This window comes from Polyodon spathula, chromosome 4 (genome assembly GCF_017654505.1).
Source record: "Polyodon spathula isolate WHYD16114869_AA chromosome 4, ASM1765450v1, whole genome shotgun sequence".
NCBI classification, from domain to species: Eukaryota; Metazoa; Chordata; class Actinopteri; order Acipenseriformes; family Polyodontidae; genus Polyodon; species Polyodon spathula.
Window position 1 is genome coordinate 61876191 of NC_054537.1, and position 20539 is coordinate 61896729.

General features: G+C 38.7%; 1 protein-coding gene across 2 annotated transcripts in view; it reads right to left on the minus strand.

Annotated features, from left to right (window-relative positions):
* Positions 1-20539, minus strand: part of LOC121314710 (SH3 and cysteine-rich domain-containing protein-like) — a 51908-nt gene that overhangs the window by 18944 nt on the left and 12425 nt on the right. For both annotated transcript variants that reach the window (XM_041248271.1, XM_041248270.1), the window contains exons 3-6: positions 12212-12312; positions 7626-7707; positions 7365-7483; positions 2523-2610 (exon numbers count right to left, since the gene is read on the minus strand). In XM_041248271.1, the coding sequence (XP_041104205.1) occupies positions 2523-2610; positions 7365-7483; positions 7626-7707; positions 12212-12312 (390 nt within the window). The remainder of the gene's footprint in view (positions 1-2522; positions 2611-7364; positions 7484-7625; positions 7708-12211; positions 12313-20539) is intronic.

The following is a 20539-nucleotide window of genomic DNA, read 5'->3' on the forward strand; positions in this document are numbered from 1 at the left end:
TTGATATAACAGCTACTAATCAAGGGAAACTTTTCCATTATCAACCTCATTGAAAAGAAAATGAAAGTTACACACAGATTGTTTAAATTCATTCGGGATGTTTCACAGGACAAGCCAGAGACAGCCACCGCTTGCGTTCAAAAAGGCTGAAACTTACATTTAACAACTGCGTCACATCAGTATATTTTGTCGGTGAAATATAGTGAAATTAAAGTCAACGACTGAATATGTTATGTAATAACTCCTCATTGAGTGACCCCGTGTGAAAAAACGGCAAACAAGATTATTTATTCATTCTTTTACCATGTATTTCAATTGGACGTACCACATACGTCCTTAGCACTGGGGAAGCGATTTTTTTGGATGTACCAGGTACATCCGTAGCACACGAGATTAAATAAGAAATAAACTGATCCTTATGTATTTTTGGTAACATATTAAAAAAAAAAAAAACAGGTGTTATAGGAAACTTTAAAAAAATCATATTGACTGTGATCAAGTTACTTTCCACAGCTTTATCCAGATAACATCTCTCTCTCTTGTTTAAATCTTAGTGTTAGATCTTTAGCCAGAGGCTCGTAAAAGTCCTTGCTATTAAATTGTCAAAGCTTCAGCTACATAATCCCCACTATGCTATTATTATTAGAGCCTCATTTGTTTCCAGATTTAATTATTATGTTCTTATTGTCATTAAGCTCCTTAATAGCTTCTCTCTCTAGCTGACTTAAGTTTAGGGACAGAATGCTTTGTAATAATTTAAATTTGTAATCACTTTCCACTTGTTTACTAAAAAACCCAATGTTGGATACAATATACCTACTGGAAAAAAGGTAGTTTTTTTCTTAAATTTATGAAGTGGGTTGTATTCTACAGTGTGACAGGAAGGCCTGCCCGGAGCTGAGCTGATCGGCAGGTCCTGATTGGCTAGGGGGCATGCCCAAGGAGCCTACACCTATTTAAGAGCACAACAGCGCCAGGGTTCGAGGCTGTTGCAAGGCCATAGTCCCAAAGACTTGAGCTGTCAGTGGGATTAGTGCTCGCCATCTGTGGCAAATTTGTTGCCTTTGTTTTGTTTTGCTTTCTTTATTAAATCCTACCCTACCATTGGGGCCTGTGTGTTAATTACATCTGCACACCTGTGTAGTTTGTTTACATCTACTGCTCTGTGTCTGACTCATTTATTATTCAGTGATGACCCAGACAGGTAACGTCCCCTATTACATACAGCAATATGCTTTCTACTCAAAATTATATTCTTCAAATGTAGCTGTCTACAAAACAGTCCACTTTTAACTTAAACTGATTCACCTTATTAGTTGGAACAAAAAAATAAACCTTGACTTTATATAGACAATTGTGTTTTAGTATGTTCATATCTTGAAAGATGAATTATTGCTTCCTCTTGCTCCTGGTGACCATTCTCAAGGTGAACTGAGAGGGTACAGAATGGAAAAATTGATGAGTTATGGTAGATTTGGCTGGGGGTCCCCTCTTGCTTGCAGAAAATCTTCCTGGGGGGAAGATGCCAGCGCAACTGGACTGGTCTTTACCGACTTATCTTAAACTCGTTGTCAACAGAGATGTTAAAACTTCTACTGTTAAACATGTATTCAGTTCAGCACTCAGAGTGTCTACCACTGGAGACTGAATTATACTGGTCACCAGTTGAACGTCTTGCACTGGCATAAAATTCTAATACATTAACAACCTATGTTTTCAACTTTATTTCTTCTGTTTAATTTAGCTGTGCCTCATTTAATCTTTTGTGTCTACTGTTGACAGTTCCTGTGGAACTTTTTTTGTTCTTTTTCGGGTGGACTACTCTCATCACTGCGAAAGTTGGTGCTGTACCAGTTCTCGGGTTTCATTTCCAAATATATTACAGAAAATGGTTGGAAGGTCACTCATTTTTGTCACAGTGGTTTAATAACAAATAAATAAAATGTGAAGTGGCTCATTAATATGCAAGCCATGCTATTTTTCCAGCACTGTATTACGATGTTGTTTACCAGGCAGAGGTTGTTATTTTTCCAAGCTGTTTTCTTATTCAGGTTAACAGTACTAACCTGCCCTGAGTTAGATAGGGAATGCAATGGTGTAGTTAGTTCTCCGAAACAGAGTTAGGTTTTTGTTTTTATTTGTATTCTGTGCGTTTGTTAAAGAAAGACTGTGTCTGAAGAGACTACAACTGAACATTGCTGACCACTTTGCCAATTATTTCTCAATTGTGTAAAACCTGAGAAACTCAGGCAATGGCATATCATTGTGCAACATTGGAGGAGCTTTTCCAATTGACCCCTCAGAACAGAACCTCAAATCATGCATCTTCTTGAGAGATGATGTGTCTTGTATTGGTTTGACACCATCTTGACGGAACATAGATTTTATCCTTGTTGTCCATACCCTGTCTGATTTTCAGTCGTTAATTCCTCTACTCCTGAAAGGCAGAGAGAACATCTCTGGTGCTGAAATGTTGCACATCTTGTTAAAATATCTTAAATATCAATGACACACCAACTCACCACTGTCACTGTCACAGCGTTTCCTGGTGGGGCCTACAAGGCTGCCATGAGCATCTGTTTCCTCAGGTACTTCAGCCAGGTCAGAGGTCTGTAGGAACACCGAGGAGTTAATTAACCAATCGGTGGTGCTGAATCTTCCAAATAATCAGTATAATAAACTTCACGGATCACCTCAGCCAATTGGGTTCCAGAGCAATCATTATCTCATTATTTTTTTAACTCTTCTAACACAAAACATTTCTTGCCGTTGGCTGAGGGCATCTAACTATCGCCATGGTCAATTAGCCAATATTGATCTAGCCCATATTGACTGCTGCTTCACACATTAGTTCTTAATGGGAACACAAAAAGGGCTGTATAATATTGTAATTCTTTCCTACTTTTGTTTTGGCTCCTTGAGAAGAGTAGAACCGATGCTCCGATTTGGCTACCATGCAGTACAAGTAATATCTGCATATACAGGAATGCATTATTCTAGCTCATTGTAACGTATAATAATGATCTATCGTTATTAATAAACATTTACAGGTGACAATCCTCCCGAAAGGATTCAAGTAGTTTTGCCTCTTATATTAGCTAACCAGTTTCTACATTTCAGACGAGAACTAAAACAAAACACACACACACACACACATACACACAGAAAACAGTTTCCTTGTTTCCTATATTAACAGCGGTAATCAGGGCTGCTATGATTGTGCTGCTTTCTCCCATCACAGAAATATAAGCTTGGCTTGTATCATAAATATCCAGTACTTGTGCTATCAAAGTGAGTTACTAAATTAAGATTAATAAGTCAGCAATCCCTGCTGACTTAAGTCAATAAATACATCTTTTTTAATTCAGTCTCAGTTGCTCTAGACTATGAGAAATTATCATTTCTGGCATTCTGGTAACTGGTGATAACATGTGAAGTAAATAGCATAACTCCAGGAATAGCACTCTCCTGATTTCCAGAATTCTCAGGGTGACATTTTCTAGAAGTGGAACTCAAACTAGGGGTTGGGACCCCTTGGGGGTTGCTGAAAGGTTTCAGTGGGGTCGTGAAACAACTATATCACAAGCACAACTGCAATACATAGACTACAGAGCAATGCAGCAGATCTTTTTATATAAAATAGATATTTAATAATATTACAGTATATGTCTTTGCCCATTGTCTTTTCACTGATTGCAACAGTTATTGCTTTTTAAATATGTTTCATGGACAGGAGCTAGGGCTGTGTGAAGAATAGGTTAGTATTTAGAGGCAAGTCCTCCAAGGCCAGGCACTGGAGTGCACCCGCAGGGGTATCTGAAAAATAGTTTGTTAGTATTTGTAAGAGAGAAACAATAGTCTCTGGGGGAGACAAGAAAATAGTGCATGAGCTGCGAAAGAACAGTGTGACCGGTGGTCCCTCTCTGACTCTCTGTGGCGAGGACCCCCCTTTTTGAACAAAGACACGAGTAGCTGCGGCTGACTCGAGGCCGGGGAAGTGAGACTTATTAACCCCCCGTGGAGGAGACCAGCACAGAGGCAATGAGGCAATTGAAATATAGAGGAGGAGGAGGGAGGAGGGGGAAAAAAGCAAACGAAAATAAAGAACATAGATTGTGACGTGGATTTGATAGGCAGGAGAAAATAGGAGGATAGGAGCTCCAGCTCCCGCCCCTGAACCTCACTTTAAAGTTTATAGGTTAGTATTTAGAGGCTTAGCCTCCAGGGAATGATGATGGCCTGCAGGCCAGGAGTGCTTGTTTTGAACTGTTAGTGGCCTGTTGGCCAGGGAAGTTTTGAGCTGTTAGTGGCCTGCGAGCCAGGGCAAAGAACGGGGTCCGGACTTTATACTGCAAGAACCTTGTATTGCAGAGGTCGGCCCCATTGGCCCTGAGACCCTCTGAAAAAACAGAAAAATTCTCTGATCCTGGAGGCGTTGCCTCGTGGACCGGGCCATGCCCTCAAAGGATGGAAAGGTTCATAACCTGGAAAGAAGGAAGGAAAGAGAATGCCTGTCTCCAGGAGTCACCGTCAAAGAGGTGAGGCAAGTCCTCCAATGCCAGGCACTGGAGTGCACCCACGGGGGTATCTGAAAGATAAATTTTTGTTAGTATTTGGATTTTAGTATTTAAGAATTGTAGAAGACCACTGCTCCTACTGGTACAGTGAGAAAGAAACAATAGAGTCTCTGGGTGAGACAAGAAAATAGCGCATGAGGGGCTATCGAGAGGTGCTTCCGGTAAAGGCACTCCGCATGGAGTGCAGGATGAGCCCTATAGACTGGATGTCACTGGTTTGAGTCCATGCTATTCCATTGTCAACCATGGACGGGAGCTCCCAGGTGGCGGCACACAATTGGCCGAGCCATGCCCAAGGGGGGAGGGCTTAGGTCGGCTACGGTGTCAGCACCAGCAACCCCTGTAGTCTGGTTGGGCACCTGTGGACTTGCCTGTAAGCTGCCCAGAGCTGTGTTGTCTTCCAGCGCTGTAGCTCTGAGGTGGCTGCATGGTTAGTCTGCAGTGTGAAAAAAAAAAGCGGTCGGCTGACTGCACACACTTCGGAGGACAGCGTTTGTTCGTCTTTGCCCTCCCGAGTCAACGCAGGGGGGGTAGCTGTGAGTTGAGCCTAAAATTAATTGGATAATCTAAATTGGGAGGAAATTATAAAAAAAAAAAAAAAAAAAAAAAAAGCAATTGGCGACTACTAAATTTTTAAAATAAAATAATTAAAAAAAGAAAATAGCACATGAGCTGCGAAAGATCAGTGTGGCCGGTGGTCCCCTCTGACTCGTTGTGGCAAAGGACCTCCCTTTTCAAACAAAGTCACGAGTAGTGTGGCTGACTCGAGGCCAGGGGAGTGAGACTTACTAACCCCACCAAAAGGATGGACCACCAGCTCCCCTCAAGAACCTGTAAAGACAAACAAAAGACCCCGTGCCAATGCGCAACATAAAACAGGGAAGAGGGACAACCGAGGACAAAGAGAGAGATGACTAGTAAAATGGGACAAGTGAAACCCTCTGTACGGTGGAAAGGAAAAACCCCATCTGTTAGGAGGAAACCTCTGGTGCTGGCGGAAAGGATGCCCCCAATCTGGGCATACTGGTGAGCTGCTAAGATGTCTGCAGAAAGAGAACGAATGTAGGAGTGGACTTCTGCTGATGACCAGCGACCCATAGTCAAGGTGATGGCTAACACTGGTTTTTGCTGCTGATGAGGCTGCGCCGATCCTAAATGAGTCTTGGGTATAGAACTGGGGAGAGAGACCTGCTTTGGAGAAAAGAGAAGAATGGTAAGTTATGAACCAGTGTCTTATAATAATATTATGGGAACAATTGATAAACAGGGGATCTAGGAGACTGAAAGGTTTTTTGACAGATAGGAACCTGGGAAAGGTAGCATAAGGGCAGAGATGGGAGTTTATCTTGGATAACTGAATAAACTGACCTTGATGAAGCGCAAGTCTTGGATGATTGAAGGAACAGAATGAAATGATTATCAGGAATTATTGAAAGATCACAAGAATGAATACCTATGGTTGGGAAACCGGATAGTGACGGTACTGTGAGTTCTGCACTAAGAAATCTGAAGAAAGCTGATAGGCACATAGCTTCCATCACCAGGTCATCAAATGCCAGGACGTAATAGCTCATGCAGACTGAGAAGCTGAAGCAAGGTTGAATTCTGGGATGTTGATAGTTGGAATTGAAGTTGAAGCAGGGGCTGGCTGGGTTGCTATGGCAGGGGGGAGCGGAGACTGTAATGCTTGAGGAGGAAGGAGGGGTGGATGCAGAAAAACTACAACGGCAGCTGATGTTCCTACTGAAGTGAATCGTCCGTCTATGCAATCCAAACGGGTGTTTATGGCTGAGAAAGCGTCTGCAAAAGGTTGCATAAATTATTTAACACCGTCGAAAATTTTTCTCTGCAGTTCTGACATGGCTACTTTGGCTGCTGCCGGCTGAGTGGAGCTGGGGTGATGATGTGAGCAGAGCTGGCAGCTTGAAGTGGGGATAGCGCTGTAGAGCGAGACTGGGCAGAGCGAGGTAGAAAAACAGGCTCTGCTGAAAAAGACTCACAGAGCAAATGGAAAAAGATTGATTCTACTAGATATGGATTCCATTGTCGAAAAGGGCTTTGAGCAGTTTGGACATTGGCCTGTCTTTGAAAAAAGTCGCTCCGGGTTGGGAATCTGACAGCCTTTCCTTTTTGAGCAACATGGCTGGGAAAGCTCTACGTCAGGGGCTGCAACAAAGGAACAACATGGCGCTGGAGGTATCGTGAATCCTCAGGTTCGGAAGAAGACAAGGTAGGTAAATCCATGTTCGGTGTCGGTTTCTTAATTAAATCGTGTATTCCTGCTGGAACTAGGTAAAAGCCAAACTGGGAAGTCGTACAAAAAAGGTCAAAAGCCAGACCGAGTAGTCAAAAAGGTTCAGTACTCAAAATTGGAATCAAGGAAGACAGACAGGCAAGGTTTCGTTCACGATAATTCATTTAATATTCTTTCTCTCTTTCTCTCTCTTTCTCTATTCGGGCAAAAAAGCAAACGTAAGAGAGAGAACAGAGATTGTGACGTCGCTTAAATAGGCAGATAGTTTTGATAGGCAGAGAATAGGAGGAGAGAAGCTCCAGCTCCCACCCCTGAACCTCACTTTAAAGTTAACATATATCAGATTGCATTTTCCATATTGTAGTTTTACACAGTTTAACAGGATTTTACATAATTTAATAGGATTACAATAATATAGTATCAAAGTAATATATTATTCTGTAATATACTATGTCTGACCTTAAGCAGTACAAACTACATTAACAAGGATATCAAAACATTTATAAACAAATGTAAAATACAGATTCACTTACAGAGTTGCGCTGAGGGGATTCAGACCCGCTCCCAGTGCTCCCAGTCCTCTTCGTTTTCTGTGCCAGTGAGGTCCCAAAGCGCAGAGTCTCGTACACTGGGTCAACCTTACTACTGCAGGCTGGCAGTGGAGGGGGTCAGGGGGCAGGCAAGGGGAGAGACAAATCAGAACAGACAAGTGAGCAGAGAATTGCTGAGCAATGAGACATGCACATATCCCACTGGGAATGCACACAGGAGTGCAGAACAAAATCAATACTCACCGATAGGCATCACTGCTTTGATACAGCCAAACTGTTCCTGGATGAGCAGCGGGGAGCTGTAGTAACGCTGAAATCCCTTCGGCTTGGGGTTGGGTGGGGTGGGGTGGGACGTGGAGGGGGGTACATCAAAGCCAAGATCAATGCAACAACAACAACACAGACAGCATACTGCTAAATAAACGTATCAAAACACACTGCTTGTGTCTTCATTCTTTGTTTTTTTAAATGTCACACTTGTTTATTGTCTTATAAATTATTTTTAAAGGACCAAAGTTTGAATAACAATGTTACTAACTCTATCTACCACTAGAAAACTAGAAACATTATCACTGGTTCCCTCTTTTTTTCAGGTTGGAATATACAAATCTTTACTTGATTTTTCTGCTTAAATTTGGGTTGAGAAAATATTTTGAAGACAATACTAGAGAAATAAAAGTGGCTGCTGCTTCATGGTATGGATGTCATGTAGCTCGGATTCATGCTAATTGTCTAGCTGCAATGACGCCATGTGTCGTACTGGATAGGAAGCTGTATAGACAAGTCAGGATATCCTGAATTAAAGAATAATAATAATAATAAAAAGACATTCAACGTTGGAAAGGGGAGCATTGACAATCATGCTCAGAGGTAAGAATGGGAATACCATTGATTATATTTTCAGAAAAATGCACATGCGAGCATGCACAGGAAGCGATACACATGGGGAAAATAAGAATGTGGCTATAGAAAAGTTAATTCCTGCAAAGATACTCTATGGTAGGTCCATTAAAGGTAAAAGTTAGAACCTCACAGCTACCCTGTTTACCGGTTCAACAAACACACATAGAGTGCCGAAAAAAAGCTTGTGAACCCCAATGATAATTATGGAAATTCCATAGTTTTACCATGATAGCCTTCTTTTCTTAAATATCCAATAGGGTTTATATTAACCAATTCCATGTCTTTTGAAACAAAATTATGTATGAATTAGACAAACAATGAGTAATTAAGATTCAGGGTATGTGAAAAACGAACTGAACCCCTGGTTTTATCAGCTAAATTAAGGGGATAATTAGAATCAGGTGTTTAAATAATTAGGTAGATCTTCAGGGGTGAGTTTGGGAGAACCCACCCTATATAAAGATCAGAAACTTTGTGAGTTTGGTCTTCCCCATACAGGTGTGTGGAAACACGTCATGCTACGATCAAAATAAATCTCTGAGGACCTCAAAAAAACAATTATTGATGCTCATCAGTCTAGAAAGGGTTACAAAACCATTTCTGAGGATTTGGGTCTCCAACAATCTACTGTCAGCCTACAAATGGAGAAAGTTCAGGACCACAGTCACTTTACCCAGGAGCGGTCGTCCTACCAAAATCTCTCCAAGAACAAACCAGAAAATCATCAAGCAAGTCACAAAGAACCCTAGAGTAACATTCAAGGATCTGCAGGCCACTCTCGCCTTGGCTAATGTGAGTGTTCATGACTCAACTATCAGAAAAAGACTGAACAAGAATGGTGTTCATGGAAGGATAGCCAGGAGGAAACCACTGCTCTCTAAAAAGAACATTGCTGCACTTCTGTAGTTCACATAGATGATCCACAAGACTTCTGGAACAATGTTCTCTGGACAGATGAGTCAATGGTAGAACTTTTTTGGCCTCAATGAGAAATGTTATGTTTGGTGAAAACTAAACGCTGCGTTCTAACAGAAGAACCTCATCCCAACTATCAAGCATGGTGGTGGGAGTGTGATAGTTTGGGGCTGCTTTGTTGCCTCAGGACCTGGATGGCTTGCCATCACCATGAATTCTTCATTGTATCAGAAGATTCTAGAGGAGAATGTCAGGCCATACATCTGTGAGCTGAAGCTGAACTGAAAGTGTGTCATGCAGTAAGACAATGATCCTAAACATACAAGCAGATCTGCAAAAGAAGAAATTCCGTGTTTTAGAATGGCCTAGCCAAAGTCCGGACCTAAACCCCATAGAAGAAAGTGCTCAAATGTAAACGAGATGAAGCAGTTCTTTAAGGAGGAAAGGGCCAAAATTCCTCAAAACCGATGTGAGAGACTGACCAACAGTTACAAATGCTTAGTTGAAGTCATTGCTGCTCAAGGTGGTGCCACCAGTTACTGAATCTAAAGGTTCACATACTTTTTCACACATGGATATTGAATGTTGAATCATTTGTCGATAAATAAATTTAATGTCATTTGTTTAATCAGGTTATCTTTATCTATTATTAGGACTTAGATTAAGATCTAATAACATTGTAGGTTTGAAATATGTAAAATATGTGAAAATCCTAACGGGTTCACAAAACTTTTCTTGGCACTGTATATTTTCCATGTATTCACACAGTATCTTCTCCAAAGGTTTCTCCACACACAATCCTTTCTTTTCTTTTAAGCAGTTTTTACAGATAGCCTCACATGTCACACGATTGTGAAACAAGGAGAGCTTATATACAGCTGGCAATCACGGTAATTATCCATTTTCACCTAGTTAACTCAGTGAGCACTGGTGTTGCCAGTCTCAATCAGAAAGGAAAAATACTGCGCTGGAGCTGACATATCTCCCATCTATTATTATTCCGGCCTCTCTACCACAGTATATGTATGTATGTGTGTGTGTGTATGTGCGTGTGTTTATTTATTTATTTCTGTATTTGTTTGTTTCAGCCCTTTTACCAGGGATTAATATTATTTTTATCTCACAGGAGAGAATAATTCAATCCTCTTGTACGAAGGGATAGCCCACTAGAATAATCGGTTCAAACATTACTTTTCCAGCAGTTAATGGCAACTAGGATTTTAACAACAACGTTTTGGTGCAATAGAAATAGTAGCTTGTTGACACACTATGGCTGCCTGTCTATATACGCAGTATACATGTATATTTACTGCTGCTGTCAATACAATGGGGACTGTCAATTGTGTAGTGGCTCTGTGATGTGTAAACTGAGGACTATGTTGAGAGACCAGCAAACTCATGCCACACATTTAGAACCAGGCCTCTTGTTAAAACTGAATCCTAGTCATTTTCTTTTAAACATTTTTTTTTTACAATTGTATTAATTCCATGTTTCTTTTAATGAATAACAAGCAATATGAATTGTGACAGATGCAAATGTCACTATGCATGTGTATTCACAGACCCCTGCTTTGAGAATTGCGTTTCTTTCACATTGTTTCATGAAGGTAACCAATAGTATGCAGCTTATTATGGGTCAGTTCGTCCTTTGAAGAGCCTCAGCAGGACAACAACACAGCTTGCTTGTTACTATTTACATACTGATGGATTTCAGCAGTGATGTATGTTGACTGGTGGTATGTATATTCAGTTATCAAAATCACAATAATACCCAGAGGTTTACAACATCTTGGATGACAAGTAGAAAAATTGCTGCAAAAAACAACAAGTGATATCTTAAGGATTTTTTCTAGAAGTTATTAAAGTGGCAGAGTCATGACTGACAACCTCCCCAGAGAGGTGCTGTAGATAAATGATGTACAAAGTCTGGCATGTTTGTGAGCAATTTCCTAGACCACTGATCAAAATGCATTGGCATACATGAAGAAAGAGTGAGAAAGGTGAATAGGGACAGATATACATCAAAATGCAGAGGGACAGGTGCAAGACAGAGATTTAATAATGCAATAGCCTTAACGGTACTGACAATGTCATGTCATGGCTGGGCACATATGTTTCGAATAATATTGCCATTGTTCTATCTGACTTGCAAACAGGATACAACCATTCCATAGTAAACCTTACATTTCAATCATAATGCATTTTCCATAGGAAATTTACACGGAATAAAGTGTTAATTCCACACCCTGCTTAATCTTTCTTTAAATCTATTTGACCATATATATCATGATTTTACCAAATATGTGCTATACTTTGCAATGCTTTTATCAAGCTTGGCTATACTTACTGTGCAACCTGTTTTGATACCAGTACAATTATTGTAAATATGTTTAAAAAAATACCATTCAAATAATTAATGATTAATAATTGTTTTACCATAATATGGGAAATATGTATTAACATTTTAATTTGGATGTAATCTATACTTCAGATTGAATACATAGTATTGCAATGTAAAAATAGGAATATGTAATTGATATCTAAGCATTACTAAACTATTAATTATATGTTTTTACTGCTTTGATGTGTGTCAATCCACTACTGATACTGTGCAATGTGCACTGATAGAATTACATAGGATCAATGGTAAAGTATGTGTGAGATCATACATACTGTACTGTAGATCATTCAATGCACACATTTACATTATCAGCAGTGGTTTGTCATACAAGACACTATGATCTAAGGCTTTGTCGGGATTGATTGCTATGGTAAACATGTGTAACTCTAAACCAATTAATGCTGCATTTAAATTAAATCTTGCAAAATTTCCCCAGTAATAAAAACATATAATTGGTTCGGAAGATCATCTTTACTTAAAAAAAAGAAAGATGGTTTGTTGAAACTGAAATACATTCTGAATCCAGTAGTAAAAAAGGTTTCATACAGTGAGGCTTAACTTTATTTTCAGACAGCACACAGCTAGAGAAAATAAGCAGTCAATCACTTACCAGTTTGCCCACGCAGCGCTGTTGCCCAACACTGTCTGCACATTTGTGATGGATGCTCATTTTGCATGCCTTACAGCGCAGTCCATGTTTGGCATTGGTGCCTGCCAAAAATATACACATTGAAATGCAAGTGATCAATTTTTTCCATGTTCGTGGGTCTGCACTTACTCTAAAACATCAAAGATGTTCACTTAACTCATATCAATTACAAATTGGTTACCACTCTTAATGTATTTCATAGGTACAGCTATGGCCAAAAGTTTTGCATCGCCTAGAATTTTAGGATTGAGACATAATTAAAAACTAGGCAAATAATTTAGATATTTTATTTAACGTCATGTAATCAAAGAAACGATATTGCAAAAGTCAATCGGAAGCCATAATAGTAGTATTTATGTAAGATTTCGAAATGTCACATTTTTCAGTTGTTCTCAGTTTCTCGTGAAGTATACGGAAAACTACAAAGCAGTTTGTAATTAAGTATGTTAACGTAACATTATTCGTCAGGTTTCGATGGACTTTATGAAGCTAAATTTGTTAATTATATAGGATGAGGCAAAACTTTTGGCCACAGTGTTTGTAATGTTTTTTTAAAAGTAAGTCTGTCATTGCATATGGAGGTGATATGCACAGATATATCATATATGTTAAATACTTTGCAGTGTAAAAAAAAATACTTGGTGCATCTGGAGTACTAACATTGAGGAAAAATACCGCATGTCAGTGAAAAGGCAAGCATCACTACAATATGCCAGTGATATCCTCTGAGATCAAAGATACAGGCATGCTTTTCATCTTCAAATATTCACACCAAATCAGTGGCTAAGATCAAGAACGTCTTAACTTACAATCGAAAGTGTTGATATATGGACCAGCCATAACATATTTCTTCATCTTTTGAATTTTGTGGTTACAATGGATTTTCCACGTCTCCTTATTAAACTGTGTTGAAAATAAGTTGTATTTTAAAACACAGAAATTATGAAACGAGTGTAATAACAGAAAGTGTGATTCTAGATTATTTTTCAAGTTAAGTCATGTCTTATTGTTATGGCATAGTGTATTATAGGGCCCAATGTTCTTGCTCTCAGCCAGCGAAATGGTCTGCGTTGGCACTTCAGTGGTTCAGTTCTAAGTTTCACTGTTACACAAAGCCAGGTAAAAAAGGTATGTGTCATTGGTAGAAGTGCTGCAATGGACTAAAGAGATAACTGCAGTCAAGTGGTACAGTATGCACTCTGTATGTCAAGGGGGAATCCATTACAGTACTAAAGTGGTAACATTTACACATTATAACCAACGGTATCAGTTCTGGATCGCTACTCTAATAAGATCACTGTACAATATTTGTTCCAAATTCCTTTTGCTGCCATTGCTGGTAACACAGTGGGCCACAAATGGTCTGCTAGCATTTCTCATTGTAAAATACTGGTATTATAATGGTATTTCAATAGTCTTTTTCAAAATGTTTTTGTTAGGGCAAAACAGACAAAGCCAACTGTTTTAGCAAGGACCTCCATCTTCTGACTTTTATCTTTCTAGTGCCACCCATATTTTGGTATTGATTTTTGTCTCTATACCAGTTTGTAAAGTTTCTCCATTGTATAGATGTATAGTTTCCCACAAAACTTGTGTTTGTTTTGTAAGACTAGTCAATTACATTGTCTTTACCAAGAATTCAATAATAGTGCAAATCTAATACTAGTTTATAAAACATTTTCCAAACAGTATCGTCACAACCAAGTTTAATTTTCTTTGGTTTACTACAGTATGTGCACAGCTAGGCTTCAATTTTGTGACATTGTGTTTGAAAGTAAAAATCGCTAAATTCTGAATTTTCCATTTACTAACAGAAATGTGCGCCCAGAAGCAAAAACTACGAGATCACAGTGAAAATAATCCTTATTGTAGAAAAGGCAAACATTTTTGAAAAAAAAAAAAAGTTCAGATGGAAATGGAGCCAACATTTGGAATTATAAATTCATAGCTGTTTTTTTTTTTTTTTATACTTAACATACTGTTGCAAGGTCTGGCAAACTACTTACTGCTGTTTTTTGGGGGGAACAGAAAAAAAACTTAATAGTATCCTTTTAACCAAAGCCAGTCCCTCAAGGGTTTTATGGAAAAGACTGAATTACAGTTCCAAGGTTATGAGGGAACTGTTTCCAGTGTAAAAAGGGATTAACATATAACAGATCTCACTATTTTATAGATGAAAGACAAACAGGAGCCTTTTTGGAATCATTTGGTTTATGCACAGTAGTGTATATCTTCAACTCTTAATCTAGAAGTGATGTGGGGCAGGTGATCTGCACATCACATATTTGCATTCATTGTCAACATAGGGATCTATTTCTGTTAGATTTGACTGTTTTTTTTTTTTTTGCTTTCTTACATTTGCTCAGCTCAGTAGCTATTTCACATTTCACAAAGCTATTTCACCTTTGACATATAATTGAGTGATGGTGTGGGTAAGTCAATAATAATAAGTTTGAGTTTAGTCAGTGATGCTCTTGGCAGCAGCATTACCCGAGTTTGGTTTATAACAGAAGTAATGAGTTTGTTCAGTAATACCCTCGGCAGCAGTGATTACCTGAGTTTGGTCAGTGATGCCCTTGGCAATGGTCATTACCTGAATTTGGTCAGTGATGCTCTTAGCAGCGGCATTACCCGAGTTTGGTTTATAACAGAAGTAATGAGTTTGATCAGTGATGCCCTTGGCAGTGGTCATTACCTGAGTTTGGTCAGTAATATCCTTGGCAGTCATTATCTGAGTTTCACCAGCCTCTCGGATATCTATTCGGCCAAACAGAATATTGCTAGTATGGCCGTTTTTCCTCTCTGCTGAGCAGCGAGATTAGTCCATAATTAAATTTTAGATTAATCCATATAATCCATATATATATATATATATATATATATATATATATATATATATATATATATATATATATATAATACACACACACACACACACACACACACACACACACACACACACACACACACACACACACACACATTCTACGGTCAAAAGTTTTAGAACACCTCAATTTTTTCAGTTGTTATTGAAATTTACGCAGTTTAATGTCTCAATGTACTCTGAAATTAAAGTATACAACAAATAAACAATTGGAGATAAATAAGAAATCATGGAACCGTTTTGTTTAACAAAATTGAATCTAAATTTTTGACTCATCAAAGTAGCCAACTTTTGCAGATACAACAGCCGAACACACTCGTGCATTCTTTCTACAATGGAAATCAAATAATGTTCGGAAAGTTCTTCCCAACACTGTTGCAGAAGTTTCCACAAATGTGTTGCACTTGAAGGTTGCTTTGCTTTCACCCTTCTGTTCAGTTCATCCCAAACCAGCTCGATGGGGTTTAAGTCTAGAGACTGTGCTGGCCATTTCATGATTTGAAGCCTACTGTTTTGTTCTTTTCTTCTAAGGTAGTTCTGACATAGCCTGGAGGTATGTTTTGGGTCATTATCTTGCTGTAGGATGAACCCCTGACCAACTAGGCGTATACCAGAGGGTATTGCATGGTGCTGCAAAATGCTGTGGTAGCTGTTTTGGTTGAGGGTGCCACTCACTCTGTGCAAGTCGCCGACTCTGGATCCAGCAAAAGAGCCCCAGACCATCACGCTTCCTCCTCCATGTTTGACAGTTGGTGTCACACACCGAGGAACCATACTTTCGCCTACTCGACGGCGTTCAAAAACCCTGCGTGATGAACCGAAGATTTCAAATTTTGATTCATCGGTCCATAAGACCTTCTTCCAGTCTTCAGTAGTCCACTGGCGGTGCTTCATGGCCCAGGCAAGCCTCTTTTTCTTATTTTGCCATCTTAGCAATGGCTTTCTTACTGCCACTCGACCTGTCAAACCTGCAGCTCGAAGTCTTCTCTTCACAGTTGAAACTGAGACTTGCTTACTTCGACCAGTGTTAAGCTGTGCTTGAAGCTGTTGTCCTGTGTGCCACCTATCACGCAAGCTGTTGACTCTCAGAAACTTGTCTTCTGATTCTGTTGTGGCTTTGGGTCTGCCAGACCTCATCCTGTCAGAGTTTCCTCCAGTTTCCAAGTGCCTTTTGATGGTGTAGGAAACTGTACTCACTGACACCTTGGCTTTCTTTGCAATTTCTCTAAAGGAAAGACCTACACTTTTAAGGGTTATAATGGTCTGTCTGTCTTCCTTTGTTAATTGCCTTTTTCTCGCCATTATGATAGCAATATACTACTTCCTACAGTACAATACTGTCCAAATAATGCTTAAGAGGGTGTAGTAACACAGTCTGTTCCAACACTGCTTTTATACAGACAGAGGGTTTGTAAGTAATCAACAAAAGTTGGGACACCTGTAGGAATTGTTAGCATCAACTTTCAAGGCTTAATTTACTTCCATTGCTGCAGAACAGCTGTAAGTTGTTAACCCATTACTTGTTCCCTGAAAAAGACCTTTTTGTATAACTCTAAAATGTACATTATTTTTCAGTTTTTGGTAACCTAAACTTTTTTTTTTTAACCTCTGGCAGTTTACTGCTTACCTTTGTACCATTTCAGGTTATTCACTGGACTTGAACTGCTTAAATTTCAATAAAAACTGGAAAAATGGGGGTGTTCTAAAACTTTTGACTGGTAGTGTATATATATATATATATATATATATATATATACACACACACACACACACACACACACACACACACTTTTGGGGGTTTGGGTCAATATTTATTTTGTTCTTGCCTCTGCCACAAAGTGCTCTTGCCTTCCAGACTCATCCCCTGACTCCAACCACAAGACGCTTTCTCCAAAATCCAACGCTTCAAAAACTGGCCTCAATCGCCAATCCAGTCAACCTATCAGGTCCAGACTTCCAGAGCTTAATTCCATAAAATGACCTTCCCAACCACCTATTCTCTTTAGCCAGTAGGCTCCTGATTAATTCCTTAGCCCCCCGGACCCTTGCTTCGTATTCATACAATACAGTTTGAAAATCATATCTCCACTTCTGGACAGTTTACCATCTCTCCTGCCACACCAAGTCTTCCGATCAGTTCCTGGTCTTCATTGCACACATGAAAATGGCTGAGAAAACATACCCCTCAAAATTGAGTTTAAAAAAGGCTCTGCAAGCCACTCTTACCTATAACAGCACTCTCGCGCTGTTATAATATTTTATAATACGCATGCCTTTTTTTTAAGCTAGGTTTATGTCTTTATTTTGATTCTCTCTGGTAGACATTTCTCTAATCATCTTATACTTACCTTCAAGTGAATGAAGGCCAGTTATACTGAATTGCATTAGGAAATACAAAACTGAAAATAATAATAGGTAATTAATGTACATTTTGCTTTGGCAAAATTTCTGGAATTACATTAAGCATTAATTAGGCAATTGGATTGTAATAATAATAATAATAATAATAATAATAATAAATAATAATAATAATAATAATAATAATAATAATAACAGAGCTTAGTGTCTGCTGCATTATGCAAATAACAATGTATAATCAGGTTCATAATATGATATACTAATTAGTCTGTAGCTGCTATATTAATCCCTTCATTAACATCACTCAATACAATATAACTGCAGCAGAGCCTTAAAACAACATCATTCAGATATATACTCCTGTCATTAATATAGAATCCTTTACTTTATTGTGAAAAACTGAACAGCTCTTTTTTAAAACCGATAAAAAAAAAACTGTAAACTATGTATAATGGAGATAATAATACTTACATCTGCATACGACTCTTAAGGCTGCCACACACCAGATGTGATGTGATTTTTTTAATTGGCGAAGAGATACTTCGCAGCAACATTACCATACACACCAGAAGCGACACAGAGGCGATGCGACAGGTTTGAAAAATGCCTGATCTATACAACTATTAAAAATGGCTATTGACCAATCTATGGTACATATTTGTCAACATGATGTGGAAATTAGGAGTGTCTTCTCTGATGGTATTTCAACACATATGGCAATAAATCATACATACCAGGCTTATCCAGTTCCATATATAGTCTTTCAAATCTATTATTTTTCCTCCATCATTTTGGATACCGCTTCACTTTTTTATTATTAATTATATGACCAACTGTGGTACTTTTATATACTTTTAAAGACAAGAAATACAAATACAAATAGGTTTTTATGGAGGGCAAGAGTGTATACTGAGCATCAATAGAAACTTATCACTTATATTTGAGCATCAAAAGAAAGTTATTATTAAAAAAGGATGTTTTCTTCTTGTATCCTGGCACATTCCTCTTGTAGTGCTTGGATAAGCATCTGCCTGTTCAGTGGTCTCTGAGCCTTAGAAGCCACATGTCTCCCAGTTGGTGGCCTATTATTGACAGAGTGTGTCTGGTTATATCATCTCACCAGGTTTGAAATTGCTGGCTGTGAGCACCCAAGATGGCAAGCCACAGTATGCGGCCCTAGTCCAGTCTCCAACATGCCGATTGCACAAAGGCGCTGTTCTCTTGACAGACGTGGCATATTGGTGTTTTTCTGTAATTTTCTTTATTGCTTTTATTCAAGTTTGCAATTCAACAGCTGAAATCACTCCACGTCCAGTGTCCAATCAACTATCTCACTAATTAGGTGATTAAGCGCAAATGCTTCAGTCATAGTCACTCAAGCGCGTAGTGGTCAAGGATGAATAATCGAGTGAGTAAAAATAAACCAAAAACATTTCTATGTCTATATGCCTTTTTTTTTTTTTTAAATAAATGTGTTGTGGTAATAATTGTGGTAAGTTTCTTTTGATTCTCAGTACAGATGCACTGCTGTTTAGATCTATGAAATAGGCCTCTTGGTCCTCAGTGTTTTCCTAATGTTGAATGAATCTCCACCACTAATTCAAATCAGGACTAATCAAAAAGCTAAACTTTGAAGCCAGAAATAAATGTGAGCTGGTTTAGCAAATCAAGAGGGTCAGGCCAGGGGAGATTGAATGTTCATTTCTTAACTGGATAGTTAAGCACAAATAGGTTGAACAGACTTGTATCTACTGCATGCTGTTCTGTGATCATTATATTACTGTTAGGATGCAGGGGTGCAAATCATTTTGAAAATTGGTGCTAAACTGGTGCTAAATTATCAAACCCCACCTTAATAAAGCCCTCCTCCCCCTGCACTTCAATGAGTTTTTAGTGTTAGAATTAGGTAAAAAGTGCACTGTGAAGACTTGCGACCAGTTTCTGCGCTTAAACTTCCCACATGACACAAACCTTCTCTCCTGTGTATGTGGATGAATGTGGGTGGGTCATGTGAGTAGTCCTGACCCAATGAGAAAATGTCATCATCTGTGGTTGCTAAGAAAAAAAAAAAAAAAAAAAATGTTTACTGGTGCCAGACTCTTCTGTTGCTGGCGCTATATGAGGTACCTTGGTACTAGAACTAGCACCATAGAGCCGAATTTGCACCCCTGGGATAGTATTTCCTCTAAATGACATGTGGAGAGAATTTCATCATTCCTTGGATGAAAATGGGCTTTTAATAAGCCATGCAAATTTGTAATGAGCCTTTAAATCCCCCTGCTTAAAATTTATGGTACCTTTAAAACATCTGAAGTACTGCACTAGTAGTAGCATGTTTACTCAAAAAAATAGCTTAGAGTCAAACAAGTATGAAAGTCCTCTGTGTAGCCTTGTTGGTTCCCGTTGGTGGATAAATCAACTTGACTGCCATAACCAGGAAATTCATCCTTTTATTTATCCTACTGAACAAAGTCCTTAATCCAAGGAGAAAGTGCTCCACAAATTACTTCCAACATGACATTTAGTTAACTATGTTTTCTCTTTGTTTCTGTTTTATTTTTTGTGAAGAAAAGCTAATGTGCCATCTCTCAGATCTCTAGGGCAGGAGGATTTATAATTGCAACAGGGACAGCTTCAAAAACCCAACTAGCAAAATCTGTTTTACTAATTTGCAAGATAAAAGCTGCCTTGTTTATTGTATCGACCATTTCTTTCAACCGACTGCATAAGTTGAATAAGTTATGGTGTGCATTCAACACACCCAGAGCTTTTATGTTTGGGAAATCATCTGGGATTAAAATTTATCAGAATGAATTGATCTTGTATTTATGAAGCTGAGTTTATTTCTCTGTGCATCAATGCCTCGCTCAATGAAGTTTTGAAAATAATTAATTTGAGGACCTTCATAGGGACGTTGATAAAGGCTCTGGTGACCAAGCTTGAACTGGACACAGACACCTAATTATAATGTTTTTTAACCAGCGAAAAAGCTGAAATTTAGAAGGTTTCTTTGTTGTTTTAATGAATCCACTAGAGATGTGCAACAG